We start from the raw sequence: 22,574 nt of genomic DNA, 5'->3' as shown, positions 1-22,574 counted from the left end.
TTGTCATTGCACCGGCGGCCTCCCGGAGATGGGGGTGTGCTGTCAATTCCGCACCACCGGTCGCCTGGATGGGGGGGGGGGGGCGGTGCTTGTTTTATTCCCCCCCAAATGAAAAACCCACCAGCCGCCGCTGATCCAAATTGGTTGTATTTAAAGTGTATTTCCACTTTTGAAGTTCAATTTGAGAAAACCTCACTAATGTTTATGTGTCTACAGTCAGACAGCATGCCTAAAAAAAAAAAAATCTTCTTTTAAATGTTTCTGAGGAGAAGGTCTCATGGCCAACTGCAAGCATTTCTGGACAATTTCAGATGGAGTCTGTCCCAAGAGAAATGCTTAAAAGGGTTGTAAACCTATGCATGAAGGTGAAAAAACATCCGCTACTTACTGCATCCCCGAACCCCCATTTACTTACCTGAGCCCTTGAAAGTCCCGCGTCGAGAACATAATTGCTTCTTGGCTCTTCATTGGATAGATTGATAGCAGCGCAGCCATTTGCTCGCGCTGATGTCAATCAATTTCAATGACGCAAGGGCCGGGGGCATGGGCCGAGTCCTGTAGTCGGCGGCTATGGACGCCGGATACAGGACTCGGGAGTGCGCCCGCAAGGTAACCCCATTGGGAGAGTGCTTCCTAGGGGGGTTACCAGAAGCGGGGAGGAGTCAAGACAGCCGCCGAGGGATCCCAGAAGACGTGGATCGGGGCCACTCTGTGCAAAACGAGCTGCACAGTGGAAGTAAGTATAACATGTTTGTTATTTAAAAAAACAAACAACAACCCATACATCCCCTTTAAAGCCCAACTTCACATAGAAATGAAAGTTAAAGGATAAGTTCACTTTTGTAAAAAAAAAAATTGCAGATAAAAAAAATGTGCCTTTATTCTTTTTTTTTTAATCAGGAGCCTGTAATCAGCAGATCGCATGTGTAATTTCAGGCTCCTGCAGACTGTCAGTGTAGCTGTCTGCCCGTAAAAGGTACAATAAAAAATACCACCAGTGTACAGCAGGAACCCTCTGGCACCCTAAAGTTACACTCTTGCTTTAACAATCCCAAAAATCCTATACTGCAGACACTTAAGAGATTCAGTGCCCCTGTTCTGCCCAAATCCCAGGCCATACTGATAAGGCATACCTTAAAGGGTCACTTAAGGATTTTTTTTTTAGCTTAATAGCTTCCTTTACCTTACTGCAGTCCTGGTTTCATGTCCTGGTTGTCTGTTTCCTGATCACCACAGTACTGCGAGATTTCTCACTGTGGTGACTAATCAAGGAGGTGTGATTACTGTGTGTCAGCACCAATCCAGTTTCGTTTTACAAAGCATCGCTGCCCTTTATTGGCTCTCTGGCTCTGTACATCAGAGAACCAGGAAACAACAGCAAAAACGAAACTAAACTGCAGGTACATTATATGATTGTTCTTTTATCTATTTTTAATCATTTTTAAAGGGAATCAGTTAACTATTATGTCTCTATACCCTGTAAAACAGTAATTTCAGCTAAAAATATTTTTTCCTTTAGTGACCCTTTAAGGATATCCTGGAAGTGCCAAACGCCTCCCTCCTTCTACACATTCCTGTTGGCCAAAAAGGCCAAGAGTAAAACTAAAGGGATTTTTTTATTTTAAGAACTTCTACTTAAGAAGTATTTAAACTGAACCATCACTTTTTTTTCCTCCATAAAACTACGTGTGTAGACTTTATATTGCTTCAACTGTAAAGAAAATGAAATGAAACACCTCAATGGATCCCAAAGAACTAGCTATGAGGCTGAAGGCAGCCATTGCTAATCTCGCAGCTATTCTTGTGATCCAGGTATCCCTGTCAGATTTAGTGTTCTCATATTTACATTGTTCATCACAATTCAGGCATACATTACAATACCTGTAAATGTTCAGTATGAACACTTTGTTCTTTCATAAGTCAGTTAAGTGCCAATTTGCATTCCACTGGCTGCATAGATTGTGGCACTTACCTGAAGTGGCCCTTGTTTGCTCTTTTCTTGGAGTTTTTGCAGACTGGCTCTCAATTTGGTGTTCTCCTCCTCTAAAATGCTGATACGAATGCTGTTTGCTTGGAGCTGTTTTTCCATATCCTCAGTGATATCACCAGAACCTTCAGAATGTCACCATAAAGTCATACAATAGAACAGTCAAGATAATTCATAAAACTCTTTTTTACTTTTCAAAATCATCATTAGAGTAACAATAGTGGCTTTAATATAGGGGGAAAAAAACAGCTACTGCACAAATTCAGCAATGCCAAATCTGACGGAACACCCACACGCATTGGAGTGATGTCATCTCAGCCCAGCCAGTGACAGTGGCTGACAATCGAGATCCAGAAGCCAGCCGCCTGAAGGTGTCAGTGGCCGGCTTTGAATTCCAAAGATAGCGCATTGCTGGATTCTAATAGCCAGATTCACAAAGAGTTACGCTGGCGTATCAGTAGATACGCCGACGTAACTCGGAATCTAAGCCGTCGTAAGTTTAAGTGCATGCTCAAACTGAGATACACTTAAACCTAGCTAAGATACGACGGCCTGCGCCGTCGTATCTTAGGGTGCAATTTTTCCGCTGGCCACTAGGTGGCGCTTCCGTTGTGTTTGGCGTAGAATATGTTAATGACTAGATACGCCAAATCACGAACGTACGTGCGCCCGTCGCAGTAAAGTTACGCCGTTTACGTAAGGCGTTTTCCGGCGTAAAGTTATTCCAACACATAGCTGGCCTAGTCAATGTTAAGTATGGCCGTCGTTCCTGCGTCGAAATTTGAAATTTTACGTCGTTTGTGTAAGTCGTCTGTGAATGGGGCTGGATGTAATTTCCGTTCACGTCGAAACCAATACGTCCTTGCGGCGTACTTTGGAGCAATGCACACTGGGATATGTACACGGACGGCGCATGCGCCGTTCGTAAAAAACGTCAATCACGTCGGGTCACCAATCATTTCCATAAAACACGCCCCCCCCATCCTCATTTGAATTAGGCGCGCTTACGCCGGCCCCATTTACGCTACGCCGCCGTAAGTTAGGAGGCAAGTGCTTTGTGAATACAGTACTTGCCTCTCTGACTTAAGGCGGCGTAGCGTAAATACGATACGCTACACCGCCTTAAAGATGCGGCGCCCTACCTGAATCTGGCTATTGGTGAGTACAGTTATGCTTTAAGAATTAATTGCTTGCTCTGAGCTGCTGCACCTCATACATTGCTTTGTCCTATAAAATAAAGTCCATAAAATGAGTGGGCGGTGCTTAGTGACAAGTTGCTGCGCAAAGCAGAAGCGCCAGAGCATTACCTTTCAGAGTTGCCCAGCATTTGTCAGTTTTTTTTTTCAGGAGACAGGCTGCCTTATGTGGTTACTGTGATAATTTGGTCAATGTGATGAATTATAAGTCCATATAACTTTGGCACATGATATAGCATCATTAAAGTAAGTTCTTGAAAAAATAGGGGGTTGGGCAGCTACGTGACAGATGAGGTTCAATACTGAGAAATGTAAAGTGATTTATTCGGGTGCCAAAAATACACATGCAAATTACACATTAGAAGAGTCTCCTCTGGGAAAATTAATGCTGGATAAGGATCTGGGGGTGCTCGTAAATCAGAGACTTAGCAATAGCATGCAATGTCAAGCCACAGCTAACAGAGATAGCACAATACTGGCATGGATTATTTAGATCATACATTCCAGAGATAAAGCAATAATTATAGAATGATTTACAAATTAGGGTATGGAAATATATATAGGAATTTCTAAAAAATATATAAATCACACACACATACACATATAGGCAGGTGCAGTCTATTTTCTCCACTGCAGGTGGTGCCTGTCCGCAGTGCCAATACATGTGGAGGAGGAATTCAAGAGGAACCTAGCTCCTCTATGGTTTCCTCGGTCACAGGTTGGATGCTGGCGCCCCATGTGACTTTGGTGGCCATCTTGGGTCAGGCAGAGTCTATTTAACCACTTAAGGACCAGGCCTATTTTTTAAACTTGTTGTTTACAAGTTAAAATCATTTTTATTTGCTAGAAAATTACTTAGAACCCCCCAAACATTATATCTTTTTTTCAGACACCCTAGAGAATAAAATGGCGGTCATTGCAATACTTTATGTCACACCGTATTTGCGCTGCGGTCTTATAACTGATTTTTTGGGGGAAAAATACACTTTTTTAAATAAAAAAATTAAAAAACAGTAAAGTTAGTCCAATTTTTTTCTATATTGTGAAAGAAGTTACGCCGAGTAAATTGATACCCAACATGTCATGTTCAAAATTGCGCCCGCTCGTGGAATGGCGACAAACTTTGACACTTAAAAATCTCCATAGGTGACATTTAAAAATTTCTACAGGTTACCAGCTTTAAGTTACAGAGGATGTCTTTGGTTGGAATTATTGCTCCAGCTCTAACGATTCTAGCGATACCTCACACGTGTGGTTTGAACACTGTTTACATATGTGGGCGCAACTTATGTATACGTTTTCTTCTGCGCGCAAGCACGGGGGGACGGGGTGCTTTACATTATTTTTTCCCTTATTTATTTTACTTTTTATTTTTACACTATCCTTTTAAAAACAAAATTTGGATCACTTTTATTCCTATTACAAGGAATGTAAAAATTTAAACATCCCTTGTAATAGAAAAAAAAGCATCACAGGACCTCTTTAATGTGAGATCTGGGGTCAAAAAGACCTCAGATCTCACTTTTACACTTAAAAGCAATAGAAAAAAAATAAGGCCGTTTTACGTCGCTCTGGTCCTCCAAGGACTTCCTGCCCATCAGGCCAAAGGACTAGTTTGTTTCTGCCGCTTCCAAAAGCGGCGGTAAGCGGCGGAGACGCTCAGGACATGGCGGGAGGAGGGGGGGCACCTCTTCCGCCATCAATAAAAGGGATCTCGTGGCAAATCTGCTGATGAAACCACTTTTATCTTAAAGTGGACTGCCCGCTGCTTAAAAATAAATAAATACCGGGGTTATGGCAGCTATCTGCTGCCAAACCCACGGTATTTAACATCAAAGTACCGATGTATAACGATGGCGGGCGGTCCGTAACTGGTTAAGACCCGGGCTCCTGGGTTTGGCGTGCATTTTCAGTGGCTAGAGTAGGGACAGGTCCAACTTGTGAGTGCTCCTGGTCGGGTTGCCCTCCCGCCGGGCCTGTTTGTATTGCTGCACCTCTGTTTTATTACATTCCTGTTACTGCACCTGGACTCTGTTTCCTGTCACCGCATCACGCTGCACCTTCCCACACACACATCGGTTGAACTGGATGTACCAGCCTCTTTTTTCAACCTTCATTAAGCTATGACATTCCCATTATAGAACTGACAAGGAAAGTTCCATTATGAAAACCTACTTTCAAATTCAGGCAGAGGATGTAAGTCGGGGTATGATATCAACAGTCTCTCCCTTTCCTTCTGCTCCTGCAAGCATCCTTGTAGTTCTGTAAGCTGCTTGGTCACCTCTGACACAGACTTCTCAATTGTCACCTTCTCCTGCTGAAGTATTCTCACCACCTCCTAAAGCCAATAATTTAAATTAGTAGGATATACCTGCTGTGGAATAGAAGAAACTGCCATGGGTAGAATTCTGCCAGGCAAAATTCCTTCTTTTGGCAGACTAAAGCTGGATACACATTATACAACTTTTGTTGTTCAATTTCCTTTAGATTTACCTTCAACTATGTAGTACAAGGGCCTGTCTGATTGCATACAAAATTGAAAGTGTTTAGGTGTGACCTCATATTATCTGGTTTTGGTACATCGAAAGGAAAGTTGTACAAGAAAATTGTATAAAAATCATATAGTGTGTAGCCAGCGTAATTCGTGTATGTGGCAGTACCTGTTGATCCTTCAGTTGTCTCTTCAGGTTTTCCTCCTCTTTTTCTATTTGTTCTATTTGCTCTTCCAGTTTTGCTTTTTGCTCGTCTGCGTCGTCCAAACTGCCTCTTAGGTCCTCACACTCTTGAGATAACCGATCCAACTGCTGCAACAGGGATTTCTGCTTTGCCTGCAGGGACTGGGGTTCGTTGAAAAGGGGGTGAAGTCTATTAATAGACAAGAAGAACACTGCACCAGGTATTTGTCTGCTAAAAAAACGACTGAACTGGAAAAGACAATTCTCAATAAAAAAAGCCACAAAACAACAACAACAAAAAAACTATGCATTCCGGTGCTTAGTTATATACGTATTAAAGGCATTCTCACTACTGAGGCCTAGGTCTTTTTAGATCAACAGCAAATACTAAAATATACTAGTTGCATTAATAACAATAGGTTCTAGGTTCTGAAATGTACAGTTTATCCCTATATGCTATTACTACCCAGGGCCGTAGGTAATTTTTATCCTGGGGGGTGGGGAAAGAGTTCAATCCCTTGAATAAAGATTTTGTGCTACAACACAGATTTTTTTCTTCTGTTGCTTACCTAAATAAAGATTCCTTGTTACACAGCTGTTTGAGCTGGTTTCTACATAGCAGCTATCCAGATTGGCAATTGCTCAGCAATAGCTTTGGAAGTCAGACAAGGGGCCAGATTCACGTACCGCGGCGTATCTATAGTCGGGCGTAGCGCATCTCATATGCGCTACGCCGACGTAACTTAGTGAGGCAAGTACTGTATTCACAAAGCACTTGCTCCCTAAGTTATGGCGGCGTAGCGTATATGGGCCGGCGTAAGCCCGCCTAATTCAAAGTAGGCTGGTAGGGGGCGTGTTGTATGGAAATGAATCGTGATTCGTGACCCCATGTAAATGAAGCGCCTAACGAACGGCGCATGCGCGCGCATGCTCAGTATAACATCAAATTTTCTCCCTAAGTTACGCCGGCTCAATGCCTGTGACGTGAACGTAACCTACGTACAGCCCCATTCACGTACGACTTACGTAAACGACGTAAAAAGATACGCTTGTGCCAACGTCCATACTTTGCATTACCTGCACCTCATATAGCAGGGGTAACGTTACGCCGGACGTAAGCCTTATGTAAACGGCATAGGGGGCGCAAGTACGTTCGTGAATCGGCGTATCTAGCTCATTTACATATTTGACGCGTAAATCTACGGAAGCGCCCCTTGCGGCCAGTGTAAATATGCACCCAAGATACGACGGCGTACGGCAACTTACGTCGGTCGGCTGAAGCCAGATTTCAGGCGTATCTAGGTTCCAGAATACCGCGCATAGATACGACGGCGCATATTTTAACTTACGTAAAAGCTTTCTGAATCTGGCCCCTAGACTTCACAGGACTGGACGTATAGGGCTAGCCTTAAATATGTGATCTTGTGGCATTGGGATCTATATTGTGGCGCTTTTCAGACCTTATTGTATTGTGTAGTATATGATTGTATATACAGAAGTTTTTTTTAAAGTTTGTTCTTTTCTATTAGTTGAACTAGACAAGGCTTGTGTCTTTTATAAACCTAACTAACTATGTAACTACGTGTTAGTTAGCAGTGGAGTGCTTGCCAGGTATAGGGCTGTGGCACAGCCCAAGGTGTGACCCTGTCTCTGAAAGCTCACTTAGTAAGTAGGGCCAGAAGGGCTAAAGCTTGAGGAGATACTTTACTATTTCAATTTTCCCAATGCTGCTTTGTCATGGAAGGGGTAAACAATATCCACTGGGTGGAGTGCTGCACACTCGGCACTTACTCTACAGCTTTTCAGCCTAAAGGATGCACCATGCCACTGCTGCTTCTAGTCACCTCAAGCTGCCTGAAACCCTCATCAACACCACTATCTCAGTTTTGTGAATATTTGAGGTCTTCACATTTGGACCGCATTGCTTACCATTATGCGGTATAATCTGGAACCTGATACCCCTATTTTTATAGGGTCATCATCCTCGTATCAGAGGATGCACCCAATGTCCATGGGACCTCCATGTCTGTCCTGAACTTTCTATCTTTTTTGTGCCCACTAAAAGCAATCCAGACCTTATGAATGTTCTGTCTGTCTGTCTCTGACCTCCCTGAAGCCTCGTACACACAACCGAGGAACTCGACGGGCAAAACACATAGTTTTCCTCGTCGAGTTCCTTGTTAGGCTGTCGAGGAACTCGACAAGCCAATTTTCTCCATTCCCATCAAGGAAATAGAGAACATGCTCTCTTTTTGGCTCGTCGAGTTTCTCGACGAAAATGTACACACGACCGGTTTCCTCAGCAAAAAAATATCTCCCAGCAAGTTTCTTGCTGGTTTTTGCCGAAAAAACTTGGTCGTGTGTACGAGGCCTGAGCCATAAATCATACAGGCATGTAATCTCTGTTGCCATTTCTGATTTAGAATGCCAACAGTCTATATCGAGTGAAGCTGTTTTTGGGACACCACATTCTCCTGCCGTTGAATTGGGATGTTTTCTAACCTTACTGATGCAGCAGATTTTTGTCCATGGTTCCCTATGGGGACTTGCTCTCTTGGGAATTGCTCCAGTGTTTGTTTGTTTTTTGTCCATTTCACAAAAGGTTTTAGAGTTAATACAAAAATCGCATTTTTCATTTAGATGGTTGGAGGCACTCACCTCTTTTTGGATCTGAAGGTTCTCTCCACGAGCCCGTTCTTTAGATACAACCTCTTCTGATTCATGTAGTTTCTGAAGTGTGTTGTCTAGTTGAACTTTTAAATTATTCATTTTCTTTTCCAGAGTAGAGACCTCTTCCTTGCTTACCATATTTTGCATCTCGCTTACCAGTCTTTGCCTGGATAATTCTACAAAATATAGACCTTTGAGTATGAGCCAATTCATAAACCTTTTTTATTCACTGATGCACGTGAACGAACAATTTTGGTTTAAGAAACATAATCACAACATACAACAATATGCTTTTCAAATAAAATGTATGTTTTGTTAATAAACAGTAGTGTTAACCCTTTCTTCTTCTTTTTTTTTGCACATTTTGAAATGCACATTTTAGGCCCGAAGATTACTTAAAACATCAAACACAATATAGCCAAATTTTTTGATAAAATTTAAAAGATGTGGTTGTATTAACTAAATAGATATCACATACAGTGCTTTGAAAAAGTATTTACACCCCTTGAAATTTTCCACATTTTGTCATGTCACAACCAAAAACATAAATGTATTTTATTGGGATTTTATGTGATAGACCAACACAAAGTGGCACATAATTGTGAAGTGGAAGAAAAATTCTAAATGGTTTTCAACATTTTTTTCCAAATAAATGTGAAAAGTGTCGCGTGCATTTGTATTCATCCCCCCTGAGTCAATACTTTGTAGAACCACCTTTCACTGCAATTACAGCTCAAAGTCTTTTTGGATATGTCTCTCCCTGCTTTGCTCACCTAGAGAGTGACATTTTTGTCCATTCTCCTTTGCAAAATAGCTCAAGCTCTGTGAGATTGGACGGAGAGCGTCAGTGAACAGCAATTTTCAACTCTTGCCACAGATTCTCAATTAAATTTAGATCTGGACTTTGACTGGGCCATTCTAATACATGAATATGCTTTGATCTAAACCATTCTATTGAAGCTCTGGCTGTATGTTTAGGGTTGTTGTCCTGCTGGAAGGTGAACCTCCGCCACAGTCTCAAGTATTTTTCAGACGGTAACAGGTTTTCTTCTAAGATTGCCCTGTATATAGCTCCATCCATCTTTCCATCAAGTCTGACCAGTTTCCCTGTTCCTGCTAAAGAAAATAATTCCCACAACATTATGCTGCCACCACGTTTCACAGTGGGTATAGTGTGTTCAGAGTGATGTGCAGTTAGTTTTCCGCCACAAGTAGTGTTTTGCTTTTAGGCAAAAAAGTAAAATTTTGGTCTCATCTGACCAGAGCACCTTCTTCCACATGTTTGCTGTGTCCCCCACATGGCTTCTTGCAAACTGCAAAGGGGACTTCTTATGGGCTTCTTTCAACAATGGCTTTATTCTTATTGCCACTCTCCCATAAAGGTCAGATTTGTGGAGTGCATGAGTAATAGTTGTCTTGTGGACAGATTCTGCCACCTGAGCTGTGGATCTCTGCAGCTCCTCCAGAGTTACCATGGGCCTCTTGGCTGCTCCTCTGATTAATGCTCTCCTTGCCTGGCCTGTCAGTTTAGGTGGACGGCAATGTCTTGGTAGGTTTTCAGTTGTGCCATACTCTTTCCATTTTCAGGTAATGGATTGAACAGTGCTCTGTGAGATGTTCAACGCTTGTTTTTTTTTTTTTTTTTTAATAACCTAATCCTGCTTTAAACTTCTTCACTTTATCCCTGACCTGTCTGGTGTGTTTATTGGTCTTCATGATGCTGTTTGTTCAATAAGGTTCTCTAACAAACGTCTGAGGGCTTCACAGAACAGCTGTATTTATATTGAGATTAAATTACACACAGGTGGACTCTATTTACTAATTAGGTGACTTCTAAAGGGAATTGGTTCCACTAGATTTTAGTAAGGGGTATCCGAGTAAAGGGGCTCAATACAAATGCATGCCACACTTTTCACATATTTATTTGTAAAAACGTTTGAAAACCATTTATCATTTTCCTTCCACTTCACAATGATGTGCCACTTTGTGTTGGTCTATCACATAAAATCCCAATCAAATACATTTCTGTTTTTGGTGGTAACATGACAAAATGTGGAAAAACTCAAGGGGTATGAATACTTTTTCAAGGCACTGTATATTGAACAGATTAGTGCTCTTTCTGCAATTCTTTTTTGTTTGCCAATGTTTCCCATATTTCCCCATTGTTCACTTTTTTGCTTCTTTCTCAGCTCTTAATTCTTTCTTGTTTTCATGGCTGTTATGTGCAGGTTAATAAGCAACTGTAACCGGATTGTAAGGAATAATGCAACTGTGCAGCTCAAAGCAACCACAGGAGAAAAGCAGTGCATATACTGTAAGTTCACACATCCTTGTGACGCACCCTCAGAGGAAGTCAAAATGACGAAACGCGTACATAGGCCGGAAGTGATGTCAGTACGCCAGCCGGAAGTGATGCCGACTGCTGGACTCGCGGCAGATGAGCATGGCGAGACGCTGGGATTACCAGCTATATATACTGTATGAGCGTGAGACTGATGCTCCTTTTGCTAATGGTGAGCACTGTTTAATTCTATTTTTGTGAGTGTTTTTAATGAAGAGTTTATAATTTAATAATGTGTCTGAATGGGATTGGGCTTTTTTGAGCTTTAGCGGGAAGTAACTGCCTATATTGGGAGTGAGCATTCCAGGCTGGAGAAACACCAATAGAACTTTGCAGATTATGCGAGGTATGATGATCAGTGAAATGATGAGTGTGGTGTCTTGTAAGGAATGGTGGTCACCAGTCGCAACGTGGTGAAATAAGTGAACATATAAGAGTGGATGCTGGGACTGTTTGGAGACCACTTTCTTGGCTGTATAAAGGACACTTTGGGGTAGATCCACAAAGAAATAATAATTTCAAAATTCCTGCGTCGTATCTTTGTTTTGAATCCTCAAAACAAGATACGACGGCATCTCGGCTAGATCCGACAGGCGTACGTCTGCGTACGCCGTCGGATCTAAGATGCAATTTCTCGGCGGGCGCTAGGTGGCTTCCTGTCGTAATCCGCGTTGAGTATGCAAATGAGCTATTTACGGCGATCCACAAACGTACGTCAGCCCGTCGCTTTTTTTCCATCGTTTGCAATCGCCTTTTTCCGGCGTATAGTTAGAGCTGCTATACTGAGGCGTACTCAATGTTAAGTATGGCCGTCCTTCCAGCGTACAATTTTGAATTTCGTCGTTCGCGAATTTGCGTAGAATGACGTCACCGTCGTAAGCATTGGCACAGAGGTGGACTGATGCCTTCATATATACTCAGTGAGGAGCAGAGCGCTGCCCGAGAGTGACTGATTATTGCTCTCGATTGTTTTTCCGATATATCATACATGGTAGCAGCTCACCATTTTGGAAGTTTGTGTGCTATTGTTTAACCCTCTAAGTGCAGAATTATTTGAAATTGCTTTGTCCACACATGCTTTTTAATCCATTTTTCATTAAACCTCACCTAGATCTCGGATGGTGCAGTGTTGCATTTTTAGCTCCTCTATCAGGATCGAAACTCTTTCTTCTAAGACTGCTGAACCTAAATCAAACATACGGAATTAATTACAATAACCACTAAATAAGTAACTTATATGGCCTACAAAAATGTTCTTTGCGTGATCAGGAGGAGGTTTAATCAAATTATACCTTTTCTGAGTTCTTGCTTGTCTCTCTCCAACTTGTCCATCAGTTCTTGGCCCTGTTGCCCCTTTTTTTCTAACTTCCTTTCATTGTCCTTTGCTTGTCTTTGCATCTCCTCTTCCTGTTTCTGAAGTTGATTCTTTAAACTTTCCATGTTTTGTTGAAGCCTCTCATTCTCAACCTTAGTAGCTTCAAGCTGATTTCTCAGAGGTTGTATCAGTTGGGTGAGCTCTGACAGATGTTTAGCTATGCGAGCCAGGTCCTTGCTCTCTTCACTGGCCCAGTATCGCATTTCATTGGGAGACAGGGTACCTCCAGGTGGTAAAACTTCATGGATTTTTGTGAGCGATGTGGGCAAATTCTGACTTCTACATACACTAACAATGACATCGCTGACCTCTTTCAAGCTACTTTGGGCAATGGCACATGAATCACATGGTACGAGAGCAGACTCTAATGTCTGTGACCCTACATTTCGTGTGTTCTTTACAGTTTCACGTTTGGCTTCTCTTGGGGTGTTGCTAATGCCGTGGCTCTGAAGACGTGTGGGGGCTGTCTGAAGCCTGGATTCAGATAAATCAGAAGGATCTTTCGATGCTTCACTCTTTTTAGTCACAATAATATTGTCTTGTATTGAGACTCTCTGCAGAAAGATAGGCAATAATTTAGTAGAAGCCAAAAATTTGAAAATTTGAAAAGAAATAGCCCTTCAAAGATACAAGAGATGATTTTGATGCAATACCTTCCAACCAGAGCTGGCTTCATTTACTCCATCAGATGATCTCTTCTAGGTTGAATGATGGCCAGCATCACTCAACTCAGTTCTTTTGAAACCCATGCTGCCATGGACCTGGTTTTAGCCGTGACTGGACAGTGTAGGAGAAACAGCACAAGGATAAACTTTTCTCCGCCTCTAATCATGATACTTGTCAGCATGTGTTAACTCCTTATGCTGCTTCTTACTTCCACAGTCTGAGCTCAGCTGTACAGGAACTGCAATAGGCTGATCTTGGGTCACATTTAGGTACTTGCATTAAAAACAAAATATACTTCACATTTATTATGATGAATGGGTGCTTACAGAGCTGCATTACTTTGCATCTTATATGTCTTCCAGCTTTGAGTGAAATATACAGCTAAGGAATCAAATTCCTGCTATCCTGTATACATGCATTTCCTATACAGTCTGAAAAGTATTTACAGCACTTTTATTTTGACCACATTTTGTTATGTTACAGCCTTATTCCAAAATGAATTCGTTATTTTCCTCAAAATTCTACAAACAATACCCCATGACAACATGAAAGAAGTTTGTTTGAAATCTCTGCAAATTTATTAAAAAAAATAAAAATAAAATAAAAATGTATATACAGTGGCAAAAATAATTCTTTGATCCCCTGAAGATTTAGTAAGTTTGCTCACTTACAAAGAAATGAAGAGTCTATCATTTTTATCATAGGTGTATTTTAAATGAGAGAGACAGAATATCAACCAAAAAAATAAAAAAACATGATAACAATTATATAAATTAACCTCCCTGGCGGTATGATTCTTTCAGATTTTAGATGCTGAAAGCGGTACAATTATTTTGCATGAAAATTTGGCGTTTTATATTGTAGGCCTGCAATTCTTAGGAATAACTCACTTAAATCTGACCAAACAAGAGTCTAGTGACTATATCTGGCTTCCGAAGGAAAGGAAGAAAAAATGCCTAGTAGGATTGGTTCGAGGGGGTGGGAAAAAATAGTCTTACGCCCTGTACACACGATCGGAATTTCCGATGGCCTAAAATCCGATGGAATTTTTTGTCTGAATTTCATTCACGCTGTCTTGCATACACACTGTCAGACCAAATTCCGATCATACAAAACGCGGTGACGTAAAACAATACGACGAGGCGATAAAAATAAAGTTCAATGCTTCTGAGCTGAGCATGCATGGGTTTTTTCTCCGTCGGAGTTGCACACAGAATATAGGAATTTCTTATCGTTTTTTTTTTCCATCGGAAAAAATAAAACATGTTCTATTTCTAAGCACCGATGGAAAAAAGTCAGATGGGGCCCACACACGACTGAGTTTTTTCATCAGAAATTCCGATCGTGTGTACGTGGCATAAGCCCAGAATAGGGCTTTAAATATTTATCTGCAAAATAAATATGAACAACGAAAAAAATTATATGAAGGATCAGTTTTAAAAATGTGTAAATGTTTAAAATAAATGTAAAATATAACTGAACATAAAATAAAAGCATTAGTCCATGTTTACCTTTCCACTTTGTGGCTTTTGGAATACACTTCCTAGCTTCACCACGCTGCTCCAATATTTCCGAACTGTCAGCCCAATGGACATAGAGGGTCCAGGACTACGGGTTGGGGTGAACCGACCTTCATTGTTTATTAACTCTGTGTAAATGTCAAAACTCTGAAGAAGGAGAAGCAGCCTGGGCATATAGGAAGATAAAAATGTTTAAATAACGTCAAAGCTAAGCAGGTAAGAATACAGAATGACATTTCACCTATATGTATTAAGGTGGCTGAACAGTTGTGCTGGGCTGAGGGTCACTTGACTGACATTATTTCAAATTTAACCAAACCTGGTTCCAAATCAATAATCAATAAGCTTTGGGCTTGTATCTATGACATCAGTTTCAGGCATTTCCGAGATTATTCAGAATTTATAGACCGGTACATTTGAACTTCAGATGGTCCCTTTCTGACCTGCATTCGACCTGTGATAGGAAATCCAAAATTCTGAGTTTTCTTCAGAACAGGAGTCAAGGAGAAATGTTCAAATAGGAACATCTGTTCTGATGTCAACTGACAATTCACTGCGCTTTGAAAAGATTAACTTCCTATTGTGTCTAAGCCTAGGTTCACACTTATGCAGGTGGTTGTGGGTGCGGGACAGTGTGGAAACCTGCGCTTGCAGCCAAAACACGCTGCTCTTTTGCAGATGCGCGGGGCTGCCATTCATTCTTAATGGCACCTCCATGCATCAAAAAACGCAGCGTGTTTTCAGTTGCAGGAAATTGCATGGTGTAAAAGCACCATGCCATTACCCTGCATGTGTGATTTTAAAAAAAGGTGCAGGAACCTTTTTCCTGTGTGAAACTGCAGGCACAGAAGCCCATTAAAATAAAAGGGCTGCTGTGCCCACACAAACACAGCTCGCAGAGACACATAGATGTGAACCTAGCCTTAAGGCCCGTACACACGATCGGATTTTCCGACAACAATTGTGTGATGGCAGCGTTTTTGTCAGATAATCCAACTGTTTGTACACTCCATCGGACAATTGTTGTCGGAATTTCCGACAACAAATGTGGGATAGCATGGGATAGTACAAACACGCATGCTCCGAAGCAATGCAAACCATCAGACATCATTAGCAGAAGTTGCCCAAAGAGTGGCGCTAAAGAGCTGAAAAACCACGTTGTTTCGTCATGCTGAAAAAGTTCTGCCAACATACATGAAACAACGTGTATTTATGTGCCCTTTGCACAAAATTCCACTAATTTGTCTGATGGAAATCCGATTGTGTGTACCAGGCTTAAGGGATGAGAAGTAAAAATAAATCTTTTGAATGGGACACAGATGGCTAAAAAAATGTTTAATTATTTCCTGCTCTATCAAAAATGAAAATAAAGGTTTTGCATTTAGACATAATTACATTTTATCCACTGTTTTACTGACTGGCCTATGTTAGATTTTCACTATGTCGATTTATTTGAACTAAATTAAAGGAGTTGATTTACTAAGGGCAATTAGGCTGTGTACTTTGCAAGGGAAATTGCCCCAAAGCCTAGTGAATGTTGTGAAGTTTTACTTTGCAAAGAACACCCAATCACATGGAAGGACGTAAAAAAACAGCATTTGTGCTTGCACATGATTGGATGATGGAAGTCAGATAAGCTTCACCTCTTCGGCCTCGTACACACGACCGAGTTTCTCGGCAAGAAACTTGCTGTTTTTGTTTTTTTTTGCTGAGGAAACCGGTCGTGTGTACATTTTTCGACGAGGAAACTGTCAAGGAACTCGACGAGCCAAAAAGAGAGCAAGTTCTCTTTTTCCTCGACGGGAATGGAGAAAATTGGCACGTCGAGTTCCTCGACAGCCTAACAAGGAACTCGACGAGCAAAACGATGTGTTTCGCCCGTCAAGTTCCTCGGTCGTGTGTACGAGGCTTTCCATTAAGCTCTGGGGAAAATTCCTTTGCAAAGTTCAACAGTCTGAACAGTCTTTTCGCCTTTAGTAAATCTACTTCAAAGTGTACCTAAAGACAAAAGAGAGGGTTAAGACTGCTTCCATTTTTTTTTTTCATTTGTTGAAATTTCCCTTTCACTTTTTGTCCTTTAGGCGCTTTCACACCAAGGCGTTTTCACACCAAGGCGTTTCCTGCCCTGCAGTCTTCAGTGTGAAATCCCAAAGGCTTTCACACTGAAGCGGTGCACTAGCAGAACCGCTCCAAAAGTCCTGCTAGCCGCATCTTTGGAGCGGTGAAGGAGTGGGCAGCGGTTTGCGAGCGGTTTTAACCCTTTCTCGTCCGTTAGCGGGGGTTAAAACCGCACCGCTAGCGGCCGAATATCGCGGCAAAAACGACCGTACCAGCGCTAAAAATAGCCGCCAACACACCTCCCACGCCCAGTGTGAAAGGGGCCTTAGGCTGGGTTCACACCATTGCCCCACCCAGCTCACAGCAGGGGTCCGGCGCTTCCTGGTTCACCATTTTAGGTCTGATTTCAGCCCGAATTTCAGCACTGGACCTGCAGCAGAGATATGTGAACCGGATCCATAGACAGCCGCACAAAATCTCCTGCTATTGCGTTCCCCGCATCCAATTCGCAATGGTGTGAACCCAGCCTTCGATAGAAAGTGAGAAGATATATTTCCAATGTGAGAAATATCCCCTCTTAATGCCCGTACGTGTGATAAGAAAGTTGAATAATGTTTTTTTTAGGTTTTGCCGTTAGTTATAATTACATTTTTTAGAGTAAATGTGAGTATATTATATAAAAAAAACTCTATTTGGCATGCGCAATAGGTATTGCATAACTACATAAATTTACCATACCTGTCAATCACAAGTTCCAGTAACACCATATGTGAAACCTGTGTGATCTCTGGATCATTCTCCACATAGTCATATCTATCCAACAACTGTACCAGGTCCAGATCACAGGACATTTTATCTGGGAATTTCCAAGAGGGCACCCGAACAGCACCCACTCTTGAGAAAACATCAATCACGGTACCCTGAAGATCAGTGATGTCCTTCCGCAGGCTTTCCATACATGTACGATCTCCCAACATACAAGACATTTCTGATACCTATGTAAATACAATGCAATAAGAAAACTAACATAAAAAGAAAGAAGACATCATGCTAATATTTATTACACTCTTGCCCCCATGACAGCCACAGATCTTCTAGCAAACCTATCATGAGAAAACATGGAGGCTGCTATTACAGTACTGATCTCTCCTTTCTAAAATGCCAGTTGCCTGACTGTCATTCTGACCCTCTTTTTTTCAATACTTTAAGTAATCCCCCTAGAATAAGTATACAGGTAAGAGTTTCTGACTTTTCCGTGACTTTCTTGATCGGCATAATTATTCTGCCTTTTAAAGTACTGAAGGCGGAGGCAGGGCAGCCAGTACACCTTATTAAAGGGCCCAAAGGTCCCCAGGGCCCCGGATGGCAACCCCCCTTTTTTTTATTAAATTTTTTTTTTTTTATATATATATATATATATATATATATTTAATTTTTTTATTAAAGGGCTCAGAGGTCCCCAGGGCCCCATGTGGCAAACCCCCTTTTTTTATAATTTTTTTTATAAATGTTTATTTTTTTTATTTTTGTTTATATATATTTTTTTTATTATTATTAAAGGGCCCAGAGGTCCCCAGGGCCCTGGATGGCAACCCTCTTGTTTTTTTTTTATAAATGTTTATTTATTTATTTTTTATATATTTTTTTAATTTATTTTTTATTAAAGGGCCCAGAGGTTTATTTTTTTTATTATTTATAAAAAAAAATAATTATTGTGTATATATACATATATATATATTTTTTTAATTAAAGGGCCCAGAGGTCCCCAGGGCCCCAGATGGCAACCCCCTTTTTATTAAAGGGCCCAGAGGGCTACCCCCCTTTTTTTTAGATATATTTTTCTTTATTTCTTCTTTTTTTTGTAAAAGGCCCCCCCGCTTCTCAATTCGTGGCAGCCCCCCCCCCCCCCCCCCCGCTTCTCAATTTCCTGGAGGGGAGGGCCCATGCCTGAAGCTGTGTAAGGGGCCCCATAATTCCTGATGGCGGCCCTGGGTGGAGGGTTAGCATAACACCAAGTTAATAAAAATAATTGTAATGGTAACTCCCTGTTTCTTCCCTAACTTATTTACTTCAATGCCAATTGTAAGCAATATGTAGCAGTTACAATTGCTTTGCCTTTATTATAGCTAGGCATAAATGAACTGCAATCAGAGAAAGATCTATGTTGGAACAATTTCTTTGTAGCTCAGTCAGTGGCTGAGTGACATTTTTTTTTGCAGTGTTTGAAGCTAGCTACACAATTAGTAGCTACTAATGTTATCTGATGCTTGGAGCACAACTGTAAGGCCCCTTTCACACGATCGGACCGTTCAGGTCCACCTGTCAGTTTTGACGGCGGACCTGAACGGCCGCTCAATGCAGTCCTATAGAGCGTCGGATGTCAGCGGAGACATGTCCGCTGACATCTGACCCGATCCGCCAAAATCAGACGGATGGCGATACGTCCCCAATCCGTCCATGGCGGATCGGATCGTGTGAGATCTGATAAAAATGGACATGCTGTCCATTTTCATCAGATCTCCATAGGAGACAGCGGCGCTGCACAAGCCCCTCCCCGCTCAGTGAGCAGAGAGGGACCTGTCATCCGCCGGCTCAGCGGAGATCAGCAGATGACTCCGTAGCATCAAAGTCCGCCTCGTGTGGAAGAGGGCTAAGGCCCCTTTTACACCTGCGGACCGTATGTCCGTTTTTCATCCATCCGTTTTCAGATTAAAAACGGTCATACATGTATCCCTATGGGATTGCGGATGTCAGCGGAACGAACACCTGCTGACATCCGTTCTCATCAGTGTCCACAATGCTCCGATTCCTATTTTTCCATCTGTCTGCGGATCGAATTGGATGAACATAGACAGACAGTCCATGTTCATCCAATCCCCTCATAGAGGAGAGCGGAGATCTGACAGGGCAGTCCCTGCACAGTGTGTAGGGACCGCCCTGTCATCTGCCGTCTCAGCAGGGATCAACGGAGCGATCCCCACTGAGAAAGCGGGTGTTAAAAGTACTGATCCTCACAGGATCCATACGTGTGAAAAAGGGCCCTTAGGCTATGTTCACACTTGCCAGTGTTCCGTCAGATTAGGCGACCTGTCAGATTTCGTAACTGAAGTGACGTTCTGTCAGGACCATCTTGGTACACCCGCACTCGCCCACACTAAGCCTACAGTCTGAAGTCGCCAAGTGGATATCTTTTTACACCCAACGGAGTCTTGCATTTCACACTTATTTTTACCACTAAACTGAGCTTATATCCTGAAATACAGTATTTAGAAGTCTGTGACACTGTTTTGATGTTGAATTTTGATCTCACACATGTGCTGATCTGACAGAAGACCGCTGCTTTTAAAATTCAACTTCAAACGGTCAACCGGCTAAGCCTTATGCCACGTACACACCATCACTTTCTGTGATGAAAAAAAACGACATTTTTAAAAACGTCATTTAACCACTTGCTTACTGGGCACATATACCCCCCTCCTGCCCAGGTGAAATTTCAGCTTTCGGCACTGCATCGCTTTAACTAACAATTGCGCGGTCGTGCGACGTGGCTCCCAAACAAAATTGACGTCCTTTTTTCCCCACAAGTAGAGCTTTCTTTTGGTGGTATTTGATCGCCTGTGCGGTTTTTATTTTTTGCGCTATAAACAAAAAAGTGAGACAATTTTGAAAAAAATACAATATTTTTTACTTCTTGCTATAATAAATATCCCAATTTTAAAAAAAAAAAAAACATTTTTTTTTCTCAGTTTAGGCCGATACGTATTCTTCTACATATTTTTGGTAAAAAAAAAAAAAAAAATCGCAATAAGCGACTGGTTTGCGCAAAAGTTATAGCGCTTACAAAATAGGGGACAGAATTATTTTTTTTTTATTATTTTTTTTTACTAGAAATGGCGGCGATCTGCGATTTTTAATGGGACTGCGACGTTATGGCGGACACATCGGACACATTTTTGGCGCCATTCACATTTATACTGCGATCAGTGCTATAAATATGCACTAATTACAGTATAAATGTGACTGGCATTGAAGGGGTTAACACTAGGGGGTGAGGAAGGGGTTAAATGTATCCCTGCTTAGTGTTCTAACTGTAGGTGGAGGGGGGGGTGACTGGGGGGGTGACCGATCTGTGTCCCTATGTACAAGAGACACAGATCCGTCTCCTCTCCAGAGACAGCACCGCTGTCTCTGTGTAAAACGGCAATGAGAGATGATCTCATATGTTTACATATGAGATCCTCTCTCATTGGCCGCACAGATCGCCTCGCGAACGGCCACTCTGATTGGCCGTTCGCGGCGATCTGTAATTGGCTGTGTCCGAGGGACACGGCCAACACAGATTTTCCCCGCAGCGCGCTCTGGAGCGCGCGCGAGGACCGCCCTAAGGGGCGGACGTCAATTGACGGCAGTTTGGAGATTTGGATCCGCACTGTAGCCGGCAGGCGGATCCCAAGTGGTTAAAATGACCGTGTGTGGGGAAAACTTAGTTTTATGTCTTCTGAAAAACGACAAAAAAAGAATTCGAACATGCTTAAATTTTTTGTGTCGTTTTTCAAAACGTTGTTTTTTGTGTCATTAAAAATTATAGTGTGTGGGCAAAACGACGTTTAAAACAACGTTTTTAAACCCGCGCATGCTCAGAAGCAAGTTATGAAGCGAGCTTGAATGGAACAGAGTGCCGTCGTACATGCTGAACGTAACCGCGTTTTGCTAGAGCATTTTGAAAAAACGGTGGTGTGTATGCTACGTCGTTTTTTAAAATGAAGTTTCAAAAACGTCGTTTTTTTTCATCACAAAAAACAACCGTCTGTACGCGGCATTATGTTTGATAATTGCAGGATGCATTTACGCCACCTACAGAAGTCTGTTGATGCTTTATTATTTTCCATCCCTCTCCCCCTCTGTATTTGTTTTATCCCACTACCCCCTCTTGTATTTGTGTTTTGTATTGAAACTTTCAAAACGTAATAAAAATTCTCAATTAAAAAAAATAAAAAATTCAACATCAAAACGGCGTCACAGATTTCTAAAAACATTATTTCACTATATAAGCTCAGTTTAGTGCTAAAAATAAGTGTAAAATGCAAGACTTCGGTGGGTGTAAAAAGATGCCTGCTTGGCGACTTCAGACTGCGGGCTTACTGTGGCTGAGCGCGGGATGTACCAAGATGGCTGTGACTGAATGTCACTTCCGTTACAAGTTTTGACAGGTCTCCTAATCTGACAGAACACCTCTATATTTAGATACAATCTCTTACTGTGAAGATTAGTGCAATGCCAGCCTCAGCAGGGAGCACTACGATGTGCATTTTAGCACATCGCACTGCTTGTTTTGTTTTTTTTACAACTTTATTCATGCCACTGCACAGCAGCACAGTGCATTACACCGCTGTGTGGTCACATGCAGAGCCGTCCAGTACAGTGCAGAAAAATGCAGACATGCAGCATTTTTCCGAGCTGCAGATCACACCAACAGTGTGAACAGGACACATAGAAACTGATTTATTTTCATGTGCCATAGTGGTGACCTGTGTTTATTCAGTGCAGAAAAACGCAGGTCACTGCAAATGGTGTGAACAAGGCCTAAAAATAATTAAGGCAACAAACATCACAACTGTAAGGCTGTATGTTGTACACTGAATGTGTAATAAATACATTTGAATTACACACCCAGATCTGCACTATCAGGATGTTTTGCTTATAGTGTTTCCACAGTTCACTTGGACAATGTTTTTTCATCATCCCCCCAAACAGTTAGAACACACACTAGGGAACACAGTTAAGCTCTTGATCACCCCCTAGGGTTAACCCCTTCCCTGCCATTGACATTTACACAGACATCAGTGCATTTTTATAGCACTGATCGCTGTATAATTGTCAATCATCCAAAAAAATTGTCAAAAGTGTCCGCCATAATATCACAGTCCCAATAAAAATCACAGATCACCGCCATTACTAGTAAAAAATAATAATAATAATAATTAAAAACTCTATCCCCTAATTTGTAGACGCTTAAACTTTTGCGCAAACCAATCAATATATGCTTACTGCGATTTTTAACCAAAAATATGTAGAAGAATACATAT

At 41.7% G+C, this 22,574-nt stretch overlaps 1 protein-coding gene across 2 annotated transcripts in view; it reads right to left on the bottom strand.

Moving 5' to 3' along the window:
- The window catches only part of CCDC157 (coiled-coil domain containing 157), a 29,895-nt gene that overhangs the window by 5,144 nt on the left and 2,177 nt on the right, over positions 1-22,574 (bottom strand). Inside the window, exons 2-9 of one of the 2 annotated variants that reach the window (XM_040352029.1) lie at positions 17,227-17,483; positions 14,422-14,596; positions 12,162-12,798; positions 11,977-12,054; positions 8,517-8,704; positions 5,844-6,020; positions 5,359-5,521; positions 1,973-2,112 (exon numbers count right to left, since the gene is read on the bottom strand). In XM_040352029.1, coding sequence (XP_040207963.1) covers positions 1,973-2,112; positions 5,359-5,521; positions 5,844-6,020; positions 8,517-8,704; positions 11,977-12,054; positions 12,162-12,798; positions 14,422-14,596; positions 17,227-17,483 — 1,815 coding nt within the window. Of the gene's footprint in view, positions 1-1,972; positions 2,113-5,358; positions 5,522-5,843; positions 6,049-8,516; positions 8,705-11,976; positions 12,055-12,161; positions 12,799-14,421; positions 14,597-17,226; positions 17,484-22,574 lie in introns of those variants that run through there. The other variant, XM_040352034.1, reaches the window with a different exon arrangement.

This window comes from Rana temporaria, chromosome 1, assembly GCF_905171775.1.
Source record: "Rana temporaria chromosome 1, aRanTem1.1, whole genome shotgun sequence".
In the NCBI taxonomy this organism is placed as follows: Eukaryota; Metazoa; Chordata; class Amphibia; order Anura; family Ranidae; genus Rana; species Rana temporaria.
This window is presented reverse-complemented; position numbering and strand designations above follow the sequence as displayed.